General features: G+C 41.1%; 1 protein-coding gene across 1 annotated transcript in view; it reads left to right on the plus strand.

The window, feature by feature from the left end:
* Window positions 1–20,497, plus strand: part of Arhgap20 (Rho GTPase activating protein 20) — an 81,579-nt gene that overhangs the window by 17,027 nt on the left and 44,055 nt on the right. The window contains exon 2 of the mRNA XM_031346188.1: window positions 1,743–1,825. Coding sequence (XP_031202048.1) covers window positions 1,746–1,825 — 80 coding nt within the window. The 5' untranslated portion in view covers window positions 1,743–1,745. The remainder of the gene's footprint in view (window positions 1–1,742; window positions 1,826–20,497) is intronic.

A 20,497-nucleotide genomic window follows, 5' to 3' on the forward strand; every position in this document is an offset into this window, starting at 1 on the left:
AGAGAGAGAGGGAAAGAGAGAGAGAGAGAGGGAAAGAGAGAGAGAGGGGGAAAGAGAGGGAGAGAGAAAGAGAGGGAGAGAGACAGACAGACAGACAGACAGAGAGAGAGAGAGAGAGAGATCTTTTCTTCACATATTAATGATCTCTCAATTCTTTCCAAGTTCTTGATCAACCCGGAATGCAGAGCTCAGAATTAGAAACCATGTACAAATGAGGAACTCCTCTAGGACTTAGGTCTGAGATAGTGATGGAAGAGGCCCCAGAAGCGACCCCACAGAGAAAATCAGCAAGTCCTCAAGGTCACACAGGTGGCAAAGGGCTCCTTCCAATAGAGCCAGCAGGATCGCTCACATTTCAAATTTCACAATAATAAAAATGTGCAAAGAGCGGTCAGATGGGAGGAAAGGGGTCAAGACAAAGCCAGAAGAAATGGAGTCCTGAAAAAAAAAGTCTGAAACAGCTTTGATGATATTACTAACCTGCACCTTCCTGAGTAAAATCGACTCCGTCTTCTAGTACTGAGGTTGCTCGTGCAGGAAGACAGCCATTGCAGCCTTGCGATGTCAGATTCATGTGACTAATGGAAACTGGGAGGTGGGCGTTGAATGCTGTGATGTATGAACTAAGTTGTTGAAATTGCTACGGTTGAGGATCTATGTGCTATTCCTGTGAGGAAGGTACCCAAGTACACACCATGAAGACTTCCTTCGAGGAAGGTACCAAATATACACCATGCAGACTTTGTTTCACTGTGTAACCGGGAGCCTGTTACTGTTTCATTGTCAATAATGCCTGACCTAGATGTCTTGTTTCTTAACCCATTTGCTTCCTTGTCTTTTGTTGTTCTGTATAATTGCTTCAGCCACAACGTGAGACGTGTTTGAGAGATATGAGGAGAGAGCCTCCACATAGGAGACAGAGGATTGGTGAAGTAGCCCCAGTAATGAGGCCAGAGTAGCAGTGACAACAATAATTTGAGAGATCCCTGTGAACATGATGAATTTTGGGAATAAGAATTGTAATAAAGAAGTGTACCATCCAATCTAAATGATTCTTCTGCCCCTGTGTTAGAATCTTAAGTTTTATTTACTAGCTAAGAAAAGGCTAGTTCTTTTGGGACACACAATGAGATGCTGACCCTAAGCCAGCTAGTTAGTTTTGTATGGTTACTATGACAGCCATGTCCGGTTCCCAAACATGTCTGTCTAGCACAGCAGTGATCAACCTGTGGGTCCTGACCTCTAGAGGGTTAGAACCTTTCACAGGATTTGTCTATTAAATATCCTGTATATCAGATATTTACATTATAGTTCATTACAGCAGCCACAGAGTTACAACTGAGAAGTAGCAATGAAAATAATGTTATGGTTGGGGGTCACCACAGCATGAGAAACTGCAATGAAAGGTTGCAGCCTTAGCGAGGTTGAGAACCACTGACCTCTCAGTGAGCATATAGACAAAAGGCTATGATGGGGTTTCTTCCTTCCTTCCTTCCTTCCTTCCTTCCTTTCTTTCTTCCTTTCTTTCTTTCTTTCTTTCAAATTCCCTGGCAGTAAAAACTGCCTGTGCCTCATGTTGATACTTGTGGTCCTCTTTTAGAGGTGATGGCTTTAGATCCATAATGGAAGTTGTAGACTCTTTGACAGTCAATGTGAAATTTTGCTGAATTGGATTGAAAACCAACCTTTAATTTCTTCATGAGCCATCTGGTCATTATTTTGATTTTTTTCCCCCTCAACAGAAAATGAAAACACTTGCAGAAAGGAGGAGAAGCGCCCCGTCCCTCATCCTGGACAAAGCCTTACAGAAGCGGCCGAGCACCAGGTAAGTATAGGCGGCGTGTCGTGGCTGCCCTGTGTGGGCTGGAGACTGTCATTTGATGAGGTTTTCAGATCATCTTTTAATAAGTGTGCAGGTTGTTTGTCGGCACCAGCATTTTCTTCTTGGTAATAGGAATTGTGACCTATGACATTATTTCATAAGAGATAGGTAGTTTTAGGGTAGAGCGTGTATCCAGTTGCTTTAAAATCAAATTGAGTGAGTGTCTTTCAATAGAACACAGCTCATGTGTACAAGCACAAAGGGTCAGTGTTTATCTGGATAAATTAGAAATCCCAGTGTTGGAAGTTGAATGTCTGCGTTATACCCACAGATGTGCTTGCTTTCGATCACAATGTAGTACCTCTCCATGGATGTGGGTAATCTTTTCCCAGTTACTTATGAGTAAATAAACAAACCACATTAAGATTATTTTCTTTAAAAGGTTGGTGTTATAGACTTTATTGTAAATTAGTGACAAGGCTGGCTAACTATCGAAATGACTACTTCATTTATCAAGTCAAAATAATTTTCTAGAAGGATTTTTTAAAAGTCTTTTTAATATGTATAAATCTAGTTGATATTCAAGCAGTAATTCAAGGTTTGGGTTGTTTTTTGGTTTTTGGTTTTGTTGTTTATTTTTTGTGTACGTGTGTGCATGCATATGTGTCCCATGTAGGCATAGATGCATCTGTGTGCGTGAGTGTGGAGGCCAGAGGTTTACACTAGGTGTTTGTCCCAATCCCTCTCTGTTCACTGCAGTGGAGTCTCTGAGCCCAGAGTCTCACTGGCCAGTTTGCTCTGCAGTTGCCCTGTCTCTGCCTCCCACCGCTGGCATTAAATGCAGGCCACCACTGCCCCCAGCTTCTCATGTGAGTGCCAGGGATCTATTTCAGGACTTCACGATTGCCTGGGAAGCATTTTATCCAATGGCCCATCTACTTGGATGATCCTCTTCATTCATTGTTTTAAATGGTATTTTAACTCTGAGACAATCATATGTTCAAAGGGCAGCTATGGTGACTTTCTGCTAAGCTGTAAATCCTTCCGTGTTGAAAGAGTCTCTGTAGCCCTTATTTAAAGTCAGAGTTCATCTATAACTATGCTGCTTTTACAAGCAGGTGCTCATTTAACAAAGAATCCATGTGGTCATAACCGAAGAGTTTGGTTTAATTTCCAATAGTGAAATATTTAAAGTACTCAGATCACTTCTTTTTTCAGTTCTCAAACTAAGTTCTTTCTGACCTGTGCCCTAAATACATACAATTTAGACATGGGAGTGATCAAGAAAGAGAAACCACTTTTATTCGATAGGTGCCTGATCAAAATTCAACTAGGAAGATGTTCTTCCAAATAAACACGTAGCCAAGTACTTCAGTGTCGTATGTAAATGGCTTTACAGACTTGCTTTAGCATACGTCTGTACTTATGTGGGTAAAAGAAAATGGCCATTTCTTCCCAGCTTGATCCTGGTTACCTAGTAGGTACAGGTAGGTCTTTTTAGGGGAAGTGGATATAGAGAGGAATGTGGTTATCCATACAGCTGTCTCAAGTTCTCTGCATACAGACATAATTTTTACAAGGTTTTAAATGAAATCTACTACTGGATAATCGTGGGTTCCAAGTGTCGTCCGGTTATCAGCTAACAGAAGCCTTGAGTGAAGGGTGGGTAGATGGACCTCTTCTTCAAGCCCAGGCAGGCACTGAGACTTAAATAGCATTTCCTGATGGTACTAACCTCTAGGGGGCACTTTGGAATTGTGTGGAAGGTCTGCTTTTCTCAGAAAATGCTGAGATCAGCAAGCACAGCTGGTATAAGGGAGAATGCAGCCAGCGAAACAAAGAATAGTCAAGTGTAGACATCCCTTTCTAATGTCCCACATACAGCATATTTGTGAAGAGAAAAAAAAAATGCATGTGTTGGTTATACCTAAAACCTGCCTGTTTCTTATAGAAACACAGTGTTTTTATTCATTTTAACTGATAACTGCATTCTCCCAAGGAGTTGCAGCTGTGTGGTACAGCAGGAGGTAATTATACTTTGTATCCTTTTGAGCCGTTTGGGGGAACAAAATTACTTGGTAGTACCACATTTGGAAGTGCTTGTTTCAATAGAGGGTTGCTTATCCTGTTGTTCTTAAATTTAAATGTATGTGTTATAAGAGGATGTAAACATTTGTACCCTTGTTGGGTTTTAGTATAGTCATGGCGAAACATGGCCATACTGAAGTACATAATTTACTAATTGCAGTGTGGTCTTCCTTTTTATTGTTCTGGGGGTTCTGATTAGTATTTTATAGTTATGTTTATATGTCGTTTTACAGTACAGAAGGACAAGTTAAAATAGATGGGTGTGTTTATGTAAAACAGATGATCCATGTAATAAAGGACATGCAGTTTAGCTGATCGGAAACCATAAGTAGAAAGAAGCAGGTACATGGCAAACCAGAAGCCACATCCAAGCAGTCAGCAGGACAGAAGTTACAGTTTTGTTGTTATCGTTTTATTTGTTTTTTAGAAAGATCCTATGTCTTAAAGAGATATAGTCTAATTCAGTGGTTTTCAACCTTTCTAATGCTGTGACTGTTTAAAACAGTTCTCATGTTGTGAGGACCCCAGCCATAAAATTATTCCATTGTTAATTTAGAGCAGTGGTTTTGCTACAGTTCCAAATTGTACTATAAATAGCTTATTTGCAGAATATCTGACATGTGACCCCCTCACCACGGGTCCCAGCTCACAAACCGCTGGTCCAATTGGACGTGTTTTGTTTTGTTGCCCACAAATCAGGAGGCAAGCCACCAGTGCCCAGTCGCCTCACACTACTTGAGCTTAGCTAAAGTCAGCTATAGCTACCAAGGAGGTACTCTCATGGGCAGAGAGCAGAAGAGCCGAGAGAGGCCGAAATGCAGCCAGATACTGGAGATGACATACAGGAAGAGAGAGGGCTGAAGCAAACCAGGGAGTGGAGGTGAAAACAAAAAGTGACATAGGAGCCTGACTTTCAGGCGAAGAGATCTTCCCTCCACACTTCCCCCCCCCGCCCCCAACCACTGGCCTTGGATCACTGGGAGTGTGCTGTGGATGACGATGCAATTGATGAGCTAGACAAAAGTCAACACAAGCAGACAGGCCTGCTCTACCCACTCAAAGCCTCACGGAAAGCTTTATGCATGGAAAGAACGGTCCCGAAGCATCAGAAGTATGGGTGTAGATTACAAAGAGAGGCCTCGTCAGGGCATCTAGCTGAGCACAGAAGCCCTTCTCATTGGGAGGTCACATGCATGTAACGTGTCTGAATTACCAAGACTAGCATCTAGCCCCCACCCCCCACCTTCCAACCTGTAGATACTGATAGGGAAGACAAGCTCAGGGCAGGGAGGAGCCTTCTTATTCCACCTGGGGTCGTAATGCCTTCTCTTTCGTCCTATTGCTTGCTTATTCCTGTCCTTTAGTTATTATTTTCTTACTTTAGCTGTTCTTTTGTGGTTTTGAACTTGTATTTGCCAGAAAGTGCTTGTGATTCGCCTGTCTCTATACCTACTCAAAAGCATCTCTTCCTATACCTTATGATACATTATATATTATACCTGTATTATACACTTTTCATCTCATTATTACTCATTCTTCTCCCATTTTTCCCATTGCCAGGTCATTTCACTAATTCACTATTTGTAGCCTTGGCTCTAAAATAAATGCTATAAATTGTATTTTCCCAAATCAATACTAGTACCTGACTGTCTTTGAACCTTGTTAGTGGCACAAGTACACAAGTGTCTCCTACTACACGTCAACACTGCACCTGCTGTCAGGTCATTGTGTGTGTGGTTGCAGTGGTCTTCCCCCTTAAATAGTGATAGATAAAAATTCCAAGTGAAGAGAGCTCACTAGTAGGACCCATGTAAAACAGAGGGAACTAAAAGAGGGGAAACATAGAAGGATAAGAAAACTGGAGGTTTCTCCCAAAAGATACACACAGAGAGATGAGACACCTCCACAAGCTCACAACCGCTAAACACCGAATACCAAGGATAATTGGATAACTGAAATCTCAGAAAAAGAGGTCAGAATGCTACTTTTAAAAAGGATTGATGACTGTCAAGAGAACTCAGATAGATGTGTGAAATCAATCCAGGACCTGGACAGGAAAGTTTCCACAGAGGGTGAACTGGTCCATGAGGAGAAATTCAAAATCATGGAGGAAAATTCAGAAAGGAAATTGAGACTCACCAAAGAATCTGTGTAAACAAATTCTAAAAATGAAAGAATCATCAAATAGACACGGTGGAAAGGATCGCCCAGAAACCAGGAGAACAGACTTCAGAGGTGTAGAGTGAGGTCCAGACGTGTGAAGAGCGAACTGATGAGCACTAGTGGATTCCCAGAACCTCTGGAATAGGTTCAAAAGAACAGGCCTAACAACTCACAGAGCAGAAGAAATAACACCTAGAGACAGAAACAGTTTATTCAATGAAATTTTAGCAGAAAATTTCCCAAACCTAAAGGAAAAAAAACGGATATCCAAACACAAGAGGTATTTTGAATCCAAATAAGCACAAGTAGCAAAAAGCCTGTTACATTGGTTCTCAGTCTGTGGGTCATGACCCTTTGAGGGGTCGTGCATGTCAGATCTCAGTCTGTGGGTCATGACCCTTTGAGGGGTCGTGCGTGTCAGATAGCAGACATTTAGTTACAATTCGTAACAGCAAAATTAGAGTTGTGAAGTAGCAACAAAATAGTTTTATGGTTGGGGGTCACCACAACAGGAGGAACAGTATGTATTAAAGGGTCACAGCATTAAAAAGGTTGGGAGCCACTGCATTGGCACGTACCATGATCAAAATCTCAAAAACAGAAAACAAAGAAACAGCAATTAAAAGCTACAAAGGAAAAATGCCAAGACACATTCAAAGGCAAAAATGGCAGTTAGAAAAATATCCCTTGTCAGGGTTATCTCTCACCAGAAAAGCATTAGTTCACACCATGGAAGTAAGTGACCCTCAGCTAAGATCTCTATATCCAGCAAGGTTATCCCTTAAAATTGAGAGGAAGTGGAAATGGACCAGAAGATGGATACAAATTAAGGTAATTTATCACAGCCAAAGAAATACTGCAGAGAATACTTAAAGCAATACTACACACAGAAGAACCAAGACAGTGTTATCCCTGATAGCATAGGAAAACAAACATTTCACAAGAGGAATGGCAGAGGAGAGCCAGGAGGGATTCATCGGTTCAGTAGCGAACCAAAAGGCCCTTGGCACTAACAGGTAAGGAAGAAGAGAATTGTTGCTAATCCAACCAGAACATGAGGCACAGAAACTGTAGGAACTAGCAGCACCCTCTCAATGGCACTGAGTGCAGATAGCCCTAACCCATCAGTCAGAAGGCACACAGAAACTAATTAGATTAATAAGCAAGGTCTCACTGTCTCTCGTCTCCAAGAATCACAGCTTTCTGGATGGAAGTCAGCCTAGCAAGTAAATTAAAGCCATAAACAACCTGCTGTGGCAGCTGTCATGGTTGGTAAGTGGGCTCCTACATCACTGGTCAGGGATGGCAAAGAAAGCTACTGCACTGGTTATTTGTTTGTGTGTTTGTGTGTTTGTTTTTCGAGTCAGGTTTCTCTGTGTCTCCCTGGCTGTTCTGGAACTCCATCTATAGACCAGGCTAGCTTTGAACTCAGAGACCCACCAGCCTCTGCCTCCCGAGTGCTGGGATTAGAGGTGTGAACCATCACTACCCTACATGGAAATGACTCAGCAAGAGCACATATAAGCAATTTTCAACATTTTTCACATCATGTTTCAGCACTCACAATTTTCTAAAAGAAACACTGAAAAGCATGAGAGGTCAGCTAGGCCCCAGGGTGGTAACAGTGAGGAACTTCTGTACCCAACTCTCATATTTTCATCAGTCTTCCAAACTAAAACTGAACCCTCCAGAACTAACATGCCATAGATGGACTGGATCGCACACATAGCAAGAGAATATTCTCTTAGCAGTGAGGGGACACACATTCTTGCCAGTGGCCCATGGAACCTTCTCTAAAATAGTTACATTAAAGACCACAAAAGCAATCTTCAACTAATATAAACAAATTAAAGAAATTCCTTGTATCTTATCGGACCATCATAGAATAAAACTAGAAATCTTCAGTAAGCAAAAAAAGAAAAAGAAAACACACACAAACACATACACACAAACGACACAGCTTGGAAACTAAACAGTACACTTTGAGCAAAGAATGAGTCATTGAAGAAATGTAGGAGGAAATATTAAAACTTCTGAAAGCAAATCAAGATGATAGCAAACTTACTAGAACTGGGACCAGCCAGGAAACGTCCAGAAGGACTATGAATAGCCACAGGTGTTCATGTTTTAAAAAAAAGAAGGAGAAGCAGAAGCAGAAGCAGAAGCAGAAGGAGGAGGAGGAGGAGGAGGAGGAGGAGGAGGAGAAAGAAGGGGGGGAGGAGGAGAAGGAGGAGGAGGAGGAAGAAGAAGAAGAAGAAGAAGAAGAAGAAGAAGAAGAAGAAGAAGAAGAAGAAGAAGAAGAAGAAGAAGAAGAAGAAGAAGAAGAAGAAGAAAGAAAGAAAGAAAGAAAGAAAGAAAGAAAGAAAGAAAGAAAGAAAGAAAGAAAGAAAGAAAGAAAGTCAGGAGCTGTGGAAACAGGAAGCCAAACACAAATGTGGGAGATGGGAAGAAATAATAAAGGCCATGGCAGAGAAGAATCTTTAGAAAGAGAAAACTGGCGGGTCAGAATGCATTTACAGTTGGGAAACAGGGCTGTGAGCTCACCTTCTCCCTTTCAGTCTTGCTGTTGGGGTGAGTATCCCCAGCCAACACTTTTCTGTTCTTCAGAAGCAATCAGACATGTCTGTTCCTGGTGCAATGTGCTGTTTCCTGTGACATAATCCTGGGATCCTCAGAAGGATTTATTTGCTCTAGTGGACATTGACAGGGTTGCTCTAGTCTAATTTTGTTCTTGCAGAATGGCACATCCTCTTGATTTCTTCTTTCCTGCTTGACTTGATTTGTTCATTGCAGTTACAACTCAGACTTATCTTTCCTCTTTTTTTAACCTCTATTTATGTATGTATGTATGTATTTTTTATTTATTCTATGTATATGAGTACACTGTTGCTGTCTTCAGACACACCAGAAGAGGGCATTAGATCCCGTTACAGATGGTTGTGAGCCACCATGTTGTTGCTGGGAATTGAACTCAGGACCTCTGGAAGAGCAGTCACTGTTCTTCACCACTGAGCCATCTCTCCAGCCCTTATGTGGAGCACTGCCTCATGAGGAGCACTGTTTCATAAGGAGCACTGCCTCACTAGTAGATGTTGAGTTACTCTTTCTCATCTTGTCCACAGGGATTGCAGGCTGTCGTAGGATGTCCTTACTGTATTGGGCTGGATGCTTCTTAACCCTATAAAGCTGAAAGCTACAGTTTCTCAGGGTACTTTTAGCACTTTATGATTGATTTTCCTTTAGAACCATGAATAAAAGGAAGCCCAAAACATTACTTGCCACAGTTGAGAGGCTTTATAGTATAGGTTGAAAGTAAATGAACTCTGGGCTACTTTTCTGTGCTTCAGCTGTGTCGTCTTACAAGCTGTGAGAACTTTGGCAAGCTATTTTTTTCCTCTTTGGGCCTTGTGTTCCTCATCTGTAAAAGTGAGCTAATCTATTAAAATAGCAATTATAATACAACTTACATATATCAGCTACAATGTAAGCTTTTGTTAAACACATTTATCAATATATAAATATATATAAAATAACTATATATTAACCCACTTGGTCCCCAGTCACATGGTATCTTAGCATCTCAATGATATAGGTACAGATCTTGTCTTTCCAATTTGACTGAGTGACAAGACCATATTTTCTACTCTTAAAAATCTATGTATTCGAGTGCTTACTACTTAATCTTTATTGGGCTGCACATAGACCAAGGCCATCAAAAAAAATCTATGTATTTAGTGCATAAACATTAGTTGGATTAATTCTTTTTTTTTTTGCCTAGCTGAGTAAGAGCCTGACTACCTGATAGAATAGAGTGATCAGTGCTAGGAAGAACCCCTGGGAGGAAGGAGAATTCTTAAGTAATAGAATGTATGTTGATTTAATGCTTGACTATTTTATTATGTTCTCTGACCTGAACCCCAATTAACAAGTGTCCCAAACAGCAAGTGTCAAAGGGGAGATCAAGGAGGAGAAAACAAAGAAGACAGAAAGCTAAGACCTGGAGGTCTTACATAAGCCATCTGCTTATGTCCAGCAAGTTTATTAAGAAATACAGCATCTTATATACATGTCTAGGGGGAGGTGGCCACAGTCAACAGAAAGCTAAATCAAATCACACTGGCAACAAGAACACAGGACACCTCAGGCACAGATAATAACCACGACCCTTCAGGGGAGAAAGCAGGGGGGTTGGAGGTCAAATCTTAACTCCTTAAAGGCCCTGGCCTCAGCCCCAGACCAGATCTCGCCAAGTCTGCTCCTGGGCAAGGACTTAGAACTAGCATCCCCTTTGGCTGTTCATTGTGCCTCTGAGAAAGTCTCAGGTTGGCCTGGCTCCCAGTAGCCCTCTGTTTTAGGGACCAATGCTGTTGGTTCTCCTGTTCACTGCTCCTACCATAAGAAGACACAGATAATAGATTCTAGTGTCCTGCCCCACTCAACCTTGGTAGAATTCCATATTCTTTATATATCTGGGAGCTTTTCCTCATCATCAATTATATAGAGGAACTGGGGCTTGGAGGAAACTGACTTTCATGTTCTTTCTAACGCACCTCTAATTCTATGAGTTTGAGTTTTAAAATTTCTCTGTTGCCAAATGTAGTGACTCATACCTTTGATCTCAGCTCTCAAGATGAAGAAGCAGGAAGAATATCTCTGAGTTTGGGTACAGCCTGGTCTGCATAGTGTGCACGCTCTAGGCCAGTAAAGACCTGTTTCAAAGAAAATCTCTCTCTCTCTCTGTCTCGCTCTGTCTCTCTGTGTATCTGTCTGTCTCATCTGTCTTTCTCTCTCTCTCTGTGTGTGTGTGTGTGTGTGATGTATGCATATAATATAGGTGCACACACCTGTGCATGCAAGTGGAGACCAGAAGAGAACACTGAGGATCCAGCTGGTTGTTCTTAACCATATTCCCATGAGACGGGGTATCTCACTGTACCTAGGACTAAGATAGCTGTGATTCTCTCCCCACATGCATGCCCATACACACACACACACACACACACACACACACACACACACGCATGCACGCACACGCACGCACATGCAGGCACACACACAGTAACATACAGAATAGAAATGGTATGGCTGGTTCTTGCATCTCTCTCATTTTAAATATAAACATTTTTTAACAGTGTGCTGTACTACTGAGAAATACATAGGAATCTTTCAGCTGAACATTGGTTTCTGTGGGATCTCTGGTCTGTTTTTGTCAGCTGGCTCCTGCAGTGCCCCTCCCCTGGTGACTTCTGCCTCTAGGCAGTCACTGGCTCGTCTGATTTTGTCATTGTTATTGCATCAGAACTACACTGTATTACCAGTAGCTTTAGCAGAATATAGTGATTGGCATCACTGCCGTGAGGCTGTAAAAATGGACACCCGTTCTCACTCGCATACTTTTCTCTGACCACTCGATTTGGGGGCAGCTAAGAAAAAAGCCACCCAGTCTTAGCCCTGTGACCGTCCCCCAACCCCCACCAAGGAAAGAAGCCACCTGTAGAGGAAAATGCTACTAGTTATCAGTGATGTTATTTAAGCATTGTGTTCTCTTGTCTGAAAATGTCTTAAATTATCATGTTAATTTCTTCAATAGTTAATATGAAGAATTATTTAAGCATTTGATTGTTTCACTGAGTCCCTTTGGAGGGATGTGTCTGTTTCATCCTTGCCCTCAATTTGATCATAATATTTTATTTTTGAAGCTGAATATTCATTGATGTTTTTAAAGTGTGCCAGAACTGTCACTATGCCCTTTTTGTTCCTGATATTGATAATTTCCTGACCTCTTTGTTTAGCCAAAGGCATTGTTTTGTTTGTATTTTCTAAGAGACAAGCTTTAGCTTTACCACTCTCTCTTCTCTCCTTCTCTGCTGTGTTCTTTGGGCTTTATTGGTGGTTTGTTGTTGTTGTTATTTTGTTAAGACTTGTTGAATAGCTGTATATAATAAAGCACACATACCTGCAACATGATGAATTTTAATTTGCCGTACAAGCATTAAGCCAACCCCACAGTCAGATAATGAACAGACATGTGACCTCCAGAGGCTGGGTGTGTGCCTTTGTACCCATCTTCTTGTGGTTCCTCCACCCACATGCAGATAATCAATGATTGGTGTGATATCACAGAGTTTAGTTTTTATTTTGAGACTTTAATAAAAATACTGTGCTGCTCTTTACTGCTGAGTAATATTGGAGTCTGGGTTCACCTTCACTCACCCCTTTTTATAACTGCTGGCAGACAGGAGAGACATTTCTAGCACACAGCCAATTAATGTGGCCTTGTACATCCATATATCAGCATTTACATGTTCTCGCATTCCAGTGCTTTCATTTTTTAAGTAAGTCTCAACAAGTGTAATATCTGGATTGTAGGTAAGATGTATGTTAAACTGTTAAGTTATTTTCCAAAGAAGTTGACCTTGGGCCTGCAAAATAGCTTGCTGGGTAAAGGCACTTGCCACCAAGGCTGACGACCTGGGTTTGATTCTGAGAACCCACATGGTAGCAGGAGAGAACTAACTCCAAAAAGTTGTGCTCTGACCCCCACTTGCTTCCCCTGGCAAGAATGTATTCCCACAGATACACACACTACACATGCAAAAAAAGAAAAAAGAAAAGAAAAAGAAAAACCCACCACAGTGGCTGTACCATTTCATATTCCCAGGAGCTACGTGCACGTGCACCCGACTAGGCATGGTCGGGCTTTTTAATGTTGAGTACTCTTTGTATGGTGTCATTTTATCTCCTGTTGGTTTAGTTGTGATCTATCTGGTTACTAATGATGTTGAGCATCTTCTTGTCATCTTATTTAACATCTGCATCTTCTCTGGTAGAATGCTGGTTTACATGTCTTGATTTTTTTATATTCATTGAGTTGTTTGGATCATTGTTGAGTTTTCAGTGTTAAATGTCCCAGTCTGTACTATCCAGTCTAATGGCCTCTGAAGTACTACAGATTCCGCACCCCACTCATGCCAGCCGCATTGTAAGGCCTTGTGGAAAAGTGGACTGATATGACCCATGATTCAATGCTGATAGACTGATTTCAGATCTCCATGCAGTTCCCTGTGTGCTAATCTTTTCCCCAGTATATGCTTTGTGATTCTCCCCCTCAATAATGCTGTCCTTGAGAGAGCCAGATTTTACATTTTAATCAAGCCCAGCTTAGTGCTTGTTTCTTTTTACGACTTGTGCTGTGTTCTGTATTTTTTTTCCCTAGACCCAAGGTCAAGAATCCCAGGTATCGTCTTGTACTCTTGTGCCTTATTTTAGAAATGCTGACATTTAGGAATGTGGTCCACTTTGGGTCATTTCTATGTATTGTATACAATGAGAGTCAGTATTCAAGTTTATGGCGTATGGTTATCCAGTGACTTCCACCAGATTTTTAAAGAACCCTCTCTCTATTCAGTTTTCTTCCTTCTTGGTCACGAAGTCATTTGGCTGTGTCCTGGACATATCTTCTTCTGTACTCAGTACTATTCATGCCCAGATCACACTATCCCAGAACTAAGAGCTCTGAAACCTTTCCACGTCCAGGTGTGTGAGTCTCTTGACTTCACTGTTAAGGGTTTCCCCCATGTTTCTTGTTATTGTTGTCCCTATGATCATCCTTGTGAGTGTGTTAATCTGATTGGGAATTCCAATAAGACTGGGCTGAGACAATAGGGACAGCTTTTCACTGACAGTACTGTAGGCAAACAGTAACATTTTTATTTCACTTTTAAATGTGTATTGTCTCTAGGCAGAAATGTACTTGACTTTTTATATTGGTCTTATTTTAATGTATTTCTACATTCATTTATTAGCTTGTGTTAGTTTTTGTGGCTTCTGTGGGACTCTACATAGACTGACTATGCCACCCGTGAACAGAGCCCTGTGCTGCTTCCCTCTGATCTGAATGTTCTCTGTCTCCTTCTCAGATTCTGATTACTCTAGTCAGAATCTGCAGTACAGTGGAGAGACTGGTATCAGCAGACATCTCCCCAGAAGTAAAAGGAGAGAGAGAGCATGCTTACCCTTCCTAAGATGGATTCTGATGAATGTTCGGTCCTATTAAATACATTTTAAGCATCACCATAAGAATGGTCATGTAATTTTTCCTTTCATTACTATGCAGGTTACATTGATTTCACGTGAAAGCAACCATGTATATATAAATAGTGAGCAAAGCCTGCTATTTATGATAGAATGCCATTTTTATGACTTACTATTGAATTCAATTTGAAGAGTATTTTTAGTGTCTTTAGGTCTGTATTTCTAAAAGATAATTGTGTCTGGTATTTTGTTTGTCTTGTTTTTTTGTTTTGCTTTGTTACCTGTAGTGTCTTTGCCTTTGATACCAAGGTAATGCTAGATTCTGTGAATAACTTGGGAATTATTCTTTCCTTTCTTCGTTTTCTGGAAGAGTTTGTGTAGAAGGTAGTGTCTCTCTCAAATGTCTGGCTTCACCTTTGAAGCAGCTTGGGCCTGGAAGTCTGGTTTATGTATATGTGTGTCATGGAAGTCTGTGACGATATTAAGTTTCTGTACCAAGAATATTTGTATCATTCCTTTTTCAGTAAACTGTGGTGTGCTATATTAAGGATTTTTTCCATTTCCTCTAAGTTGTCAGTTACATAGTCATGTACTTCCTCATAATGTTGTCTAATCATTTATCTTTGAAATCTATAGTTATACATTTATAAAAATGCTGAGTTATTTTGATTATTTTATTTATAAGGTATATTTCATACACATTGATTATGAAAGTGCTACCTGAAGTTTTCTTAAACTGTACCCTGACTTCAGGTAATATTTGTATATGATAATGGCAGTAAGAAGTAAAATTCACTAAATTTGCAAACTCCCCTCGTTGTCTTTTACAGGTCTTTTTCAGTTAAATTCCGAGTATAAATTTCTGGTCATACTGCTGATTTGATCCCAGGACTTGCCACTGTACATCTTGGATAAACATGTGTTTTTCATTTATTGTATAAAACTGAGTTTAGGGTTATGTTTGTGCACCTGGGCACTGAAATGGACTAATTCTTTTTGAACTTGGGAATCACCTGGTTTTTATTAAAGGAAAAAGAGATGAAGATGGGAGAACGAGAAGAAGGTCAAGTCTGTGTCTTGACCTCTAGCCAGCACTGGGAAGATGGGCTAACTTTGTAGTGGGAAGGTGGAGTCGCCCTGATATATCTGTGTTGGAGCTACACGTGCTTCTGAACATCACAGATCTGAGGCATATCTCCAGTCTAAAAACCATTTTATAGACAATGTGGGATATGTTTATGCCCCATCATTTCAGGGCTCACACTAATGTCAGGTTGTCTGACCTGGCCAAGGGGACCCCATATGCGTTATTAAGGTAGATTTCCTCCTTTGCAACGATCAATCTATAAGTTAATATTAGAACATGTACCAGATTTCCTGTTGATGGGTCAAGATTTTGAATTTCAGATGATTTTCATTGTCAGTAACTTAACTTCTTGTGCCTTCACTGTGTGCCACCTTTTATAAACACATTTTTTTAAATTTTAACCTCAAAAGACAATAACTATTCTTTAATTATTCTCATCTGTATACAAGAAAGCATTCAGCTCATAGAGTTTAAAGGTCCAAGTGAACATCTAGTAAGTAACAGAGCCAGGATTAAAATTCCAACTACAAATCCCACATTATTGACAGTTGTGCTGGGGACTACAAATCCCACATTATTGACAATTGTACTGGGTAGTTCTATGTCAAGTCAACACAAGCTAGAGTCATCTGAGAGGAGGGGAACTTCAATTGAGAAAATACCTTCGGAAGATCAGACTGCAGGCAAGCATGTAGGAGGACGTTATCGTAGGGATTGAGCGGGGGAAAGCTCAGCTCATTGTGGGTGGTGCCCTCCCTGGGCTGGCAGCCTGGGCTCTATAAGAAAGCAGGCTGAACAAGCCATGAGGAACAAGCCAATAAGCAGCACCCCTCTGTGGCCTCTGCATCAGCTCTTGCCTTCCGGTTCCTGCCCTGTTTTTCCTGTCCTGACTTTGTTCAGTGATAGACTGTGATGTGGAAGAGTAAGCCAAATAAACCCTTTCCTCCCAGCTTGCCTGGATAAATAAACAAACACCAGGTCATGGTGTTTCATCACAGCAATAGGAACCTGTTGTGGTCATAGAAAAGAATAGACTTCAAACTTTCTGCCTAGTGTGCAAAGAGGCCCCTTGAAAATACTGAGATGAGCCTGTGAATACAAGGGCACGTTATTTGTCTTTTGTAACTGCAAAGATTTTTCTAAGGTATTAAAGTTCTCTTCACAGCCCTTTGATTTCCTGAAGGGGTGACTTAAGGGTGAGCTAATGAGTGCTTATTTATCTCATATGTAGACATAAATGTAGGTGGCCAAGAGGCCACTGTGCTCAAGCAACAGGGAAGTCAGATAGTAAATAGCAGTAGTTTTTGTTTGCTTTCTAGGTCATTGAAAATGTGGGTAAAAATACAGAGGGGGATTCCTGCAGCCAACCATTGGACTGAGCATGGGGTCCAGATGGAGGAGTTAGAGTAGAGACTGAAGGAGCTGAGGGGGTTTGCAGCCTCCTGGAGGGAGCAACAGTATCAACCAGCCAGACCCCCTGGAGCTCCTAGGGACTTAACCAAAGAATACACATGGAGGGACCCATGGCTCCCATATGTAGCAGAGGAAGGGCTTGTTGAACATCAGTGGGAGGAGAGGCCCTTGGGCCTGAGGGTGCTTGATGTGCCAGTGCAGGGGAATGCCAGGAGGGGTGATGGGAGTGGGTGGGTGGGGGAGCCACCCTCATAGAGGCGGGGGTGGGGTGGGATGAGGGTTTCTGATTGGGAGACCTGGAAAGGGGAAAACATTTGAAATGTAAATAAAGAAAATATCCGATTAAAAAAGAAGAAAAAAAAGAAAGAAAGGAAAATATGGGTAAACTCACTCAGGTCCAAGAGCTCGGGAGCGGTCAGGATATCTGTCCTGAAAGATTGCACTCTTTGAATTAACAGCTCCATCCTTGTGTAGCAGATCATGAAAGGCTGCTGCAGCTTGATGCATGGGCTCCCCAACACTGAGATCTAACAGGAGTGGTATGAAGGAAAAGGCTGACCTGCTGGCACTTCCCGTTCGCTCATCCCTGGGTCAGGCCTGGAGATCCAAGCTCTTTGAAAAGCTGACCAGAGGGCACCCGTCCTTGTTCTTTGCCCTTGACTTGATGTGTTTCTTCACTTCTGCTGCCATAGCTGTGTCTGGGAATCATGGCAGTGCTCTCTTCTGACTTGCTAGTCACGGGGAACAACAATGTGATGTAGTGATTGTCCAGAGAGGGATCTCATCATCAAAAGCAACATCAGCATCACCTGGCAGCCTAGGACCCACGGTAGCGCTCTGCCCATTCTGAATGCAAACTGCCAAGAACAGAAAACACACTCGGTATTTTAAGAAGCTCTGCCTGTGGATCTCAGGTAGATGAAAATTTGACAGCTACTGTCCTAAGGTGTTGTAGAGGTGAAACCTGCCTAGGGAGGGACTAAGGCTTGGCCAGGTGCTTAGCACAGAAAATGAGATACATAGTCACGCTGGCACACTGAAATCTTTGGGGGAAAAATAGGGACATACATAAACTTTCTGTATGCATGATCCTCAAATTTCTTTTTTCTAATGTAGGTTGAGTTTTATCTGTCTGAAATTATTGAGGGGAAAAAAACTGTTTTAGATTTTCAGAGTTTGAAAATTATAGATTTGAAACTTTGAAATAATCAGATGTTTGAGGCTGGACCACCACTCTAAACACAAAACTCACTTATATTTCAGGCACACCTTGTATTTATCAGCTAGAAGACGATTGTATGATGATCTTTGCCTTTCTGAACTCTGCTGCTGTCATGAGAGGTCAGGTGTGAAATTTCTCATTTTGATATCAGTATGGCAGCACTCAGAAACTTTTAAACTCAAGGGAACTTTGGATTTCAGATTTTTGGATCAGGTCTGCCCAATCTATACTGTATGCTGTGCTTTATATTCTCTGAGTCCCAGAAGGACAGTTCCATCTGATTCATTCACCCTCTAAAATACAATGCTTAGAAGTTGTTCATTTATTTAGCAGAGATTTTAGTGACAGTTATGAATCAGTTACTTTTCCAGGTTCAGGGGTATATAACTGTAAGGTTTCTGCTTTCATGGATGTTACATTCTAGCAGGGACAGTGTGAATAACAAAGGGTACAAATAAATAAGGATATTAGAAAGTGGAGTCTGATATAAGTTAAAATGGGTCTATTAGAGGGTGAGTAGTTTAGGATGGTTGGGGAAGATCTCTTCCTTCAGTCATCTGATGGGCAATCCCAGAGTTCCACTTGTACAAGGCACCAGACAGAATAGACATTACCTATTCTCAGACTTGCATCCAAGGCAGAAATCTGCTTCCAGTTCTCTCTCTCTCTCTCTCTCTCTCTCTCTCTCTCTCTCTCTCTCTCTCTCTCTCTCTCTCTCTTTCTCTCTCTCTTTCTCTCTCTATCTCACACACACACACACACAGGGTTTTATAAGACTATAAGAACATAAACATTCATCATTATAATTGACTTAACAAACATTTAGTATGTGTTTTCTATTATCTGGTACTTCTAGGTGAATAGAGACAAAAACAAAACCAAAAGAAAAAGTAAATACCCCACTGGCATAACGGAGCTTACATTAATGTTCCAATCCAAAAATAACTAACCCAATTATTCTGTACATTATAGTTCTCCCAATCCTACCCAATCCAGATTTCATAGCCAATCATTAATTGATAGACTAGAAATAAATCTTAATTTTAGTCAACCCCTGATTCATTGCTAGTAGAAATTTAAACTGATGCAGACACTAATTAAGCTTGGAGTTTCTCAAAACAAAACAAAACAAACAAAACAAAACAAAAGAAAAACCTAAAACATAATTACCATGTATCTTAGTTACTTTTCTGTTGCTGAGCTAAGACACCATGACCATAGCAACTTATTGAATAAGGAGTATATTTGGGGATTATAGTTTTAGAGTCCATGATCATCACTATAGGGAACATGGCAACAGGTAGGCATGATGCTGAGCAGTAGCTGAGAGCTCATATTTTAGCATAACCAGGAGAGAGATGGGGAAGAGAGAGAGGGAGAGAAGGAAGGAGGAGAGAAAGAGATTGATTCAAGCATAGGAGCCTGTTGGAGCAATTCACACCCCGCCACACCATATAATCCATCTCTTCTACTCCTGCATATGTACCCAAAGGACTCTAAACCCTACCACAAAGATTCGTGCACATCCATATTTGTTGCTAAGCTTTTGCAATAGCAAAGAGATGGAACCAGGCTATGTTTCCATTCAGCGGAGGCATGGATTAGGAAAATGTGCTACACATGCACAGTGAAGTTTATTACACTGTAAAGAAAAGTGAGCTCATGACAATAGCAAGGAAATAGGCTCAGCTGGGAATCATTAATTAAGCAAACTAAGCCTAACTCAAAGGTCATGTTTGCTTTTCTATGTGATCCTAGATTTTAACATCTGCCCGGTTCTGTGTATGTGCATCTATGCCTGTGTACCTGTTTGTGGGGAGGTGGTCCTGCTTTGTGCTTTAGGATTTGAGCAGTATGGCCACAGAAAGCATCTGATGGCATTGTTCTAATATTTTCAGGGCTTAGACATAAACACGACCCACGCATGTGTTTGCCCTGTTCTGCCCACACAGATGCAACGTGTGCCTTTCTGTCTTAAGAGACTACTATCATCTCTGTGATGAGTTACTGTGGAAAGTTACTAGTTGAATGGTCGATTGTTATTTTGTCTAGCCTTTAACCTGTGGATCTCACCACACTTTAAAGTGCAGCAGCAGTCACTGGCATAATCTATTATCTTGCCCTTGTTAACATTTGTGAAAAGTTGAGTAAAATAGAAGCTAAATCACCCGATAGTTAACATTGTGAGGTCACTGTGACTAGACTCTTCATAAGTTCAACAAGAGGAAGAGCATTTTGAGAATTATGGTTTTAATATGATGGTTCCTCATGATTGGTGGCTAAAAATAATTCTCAAGAAGTGTGAGATGGAGGCTGGAGATATGGCTGTGTGGCTAAGAGTGCTTACTGCTGTCGCAGAAGACCCAAATTTGGTTCCAAGCACCCACATCTGATGTTCTTTCTGCTAATATTTCTACAGTCTTTTGTGTTTTGACACAAATGTTAAGATTTTTTTCCCTAGTTCCTCTAAGAATGTCACTGGACTTTTAATGTAGGTTGTGCTGATTCTGTAGGTTACCTTTGTGAGCACAGCCCATATTCACAGCAGTAATTCCGACACTGGAAGGTTTTCCCTCAGCTAGTACTGTTTCTATTTCTTCTCTCAGCACATTGCAGTTTTCCCTGTAGAAGTCGTTCATTTCCTCTGTTAGGTTTTTTTTTTTTTTTT

This window comes from Mastomys coucha, unplaced genomic scaffold, assembly GCF_008632895.1.
Source record: "Mastomys coucha isolate ucsf_1 unplaced genomic scaffold, UCSF_Mcou_1 pScaffold23, whole genome shotgun sequence".
NCBI lineage: Eukaryota > Metazoa > Chordata > Mammalia > Rodentia > Muridae > Mastomys > Mastomys coucha.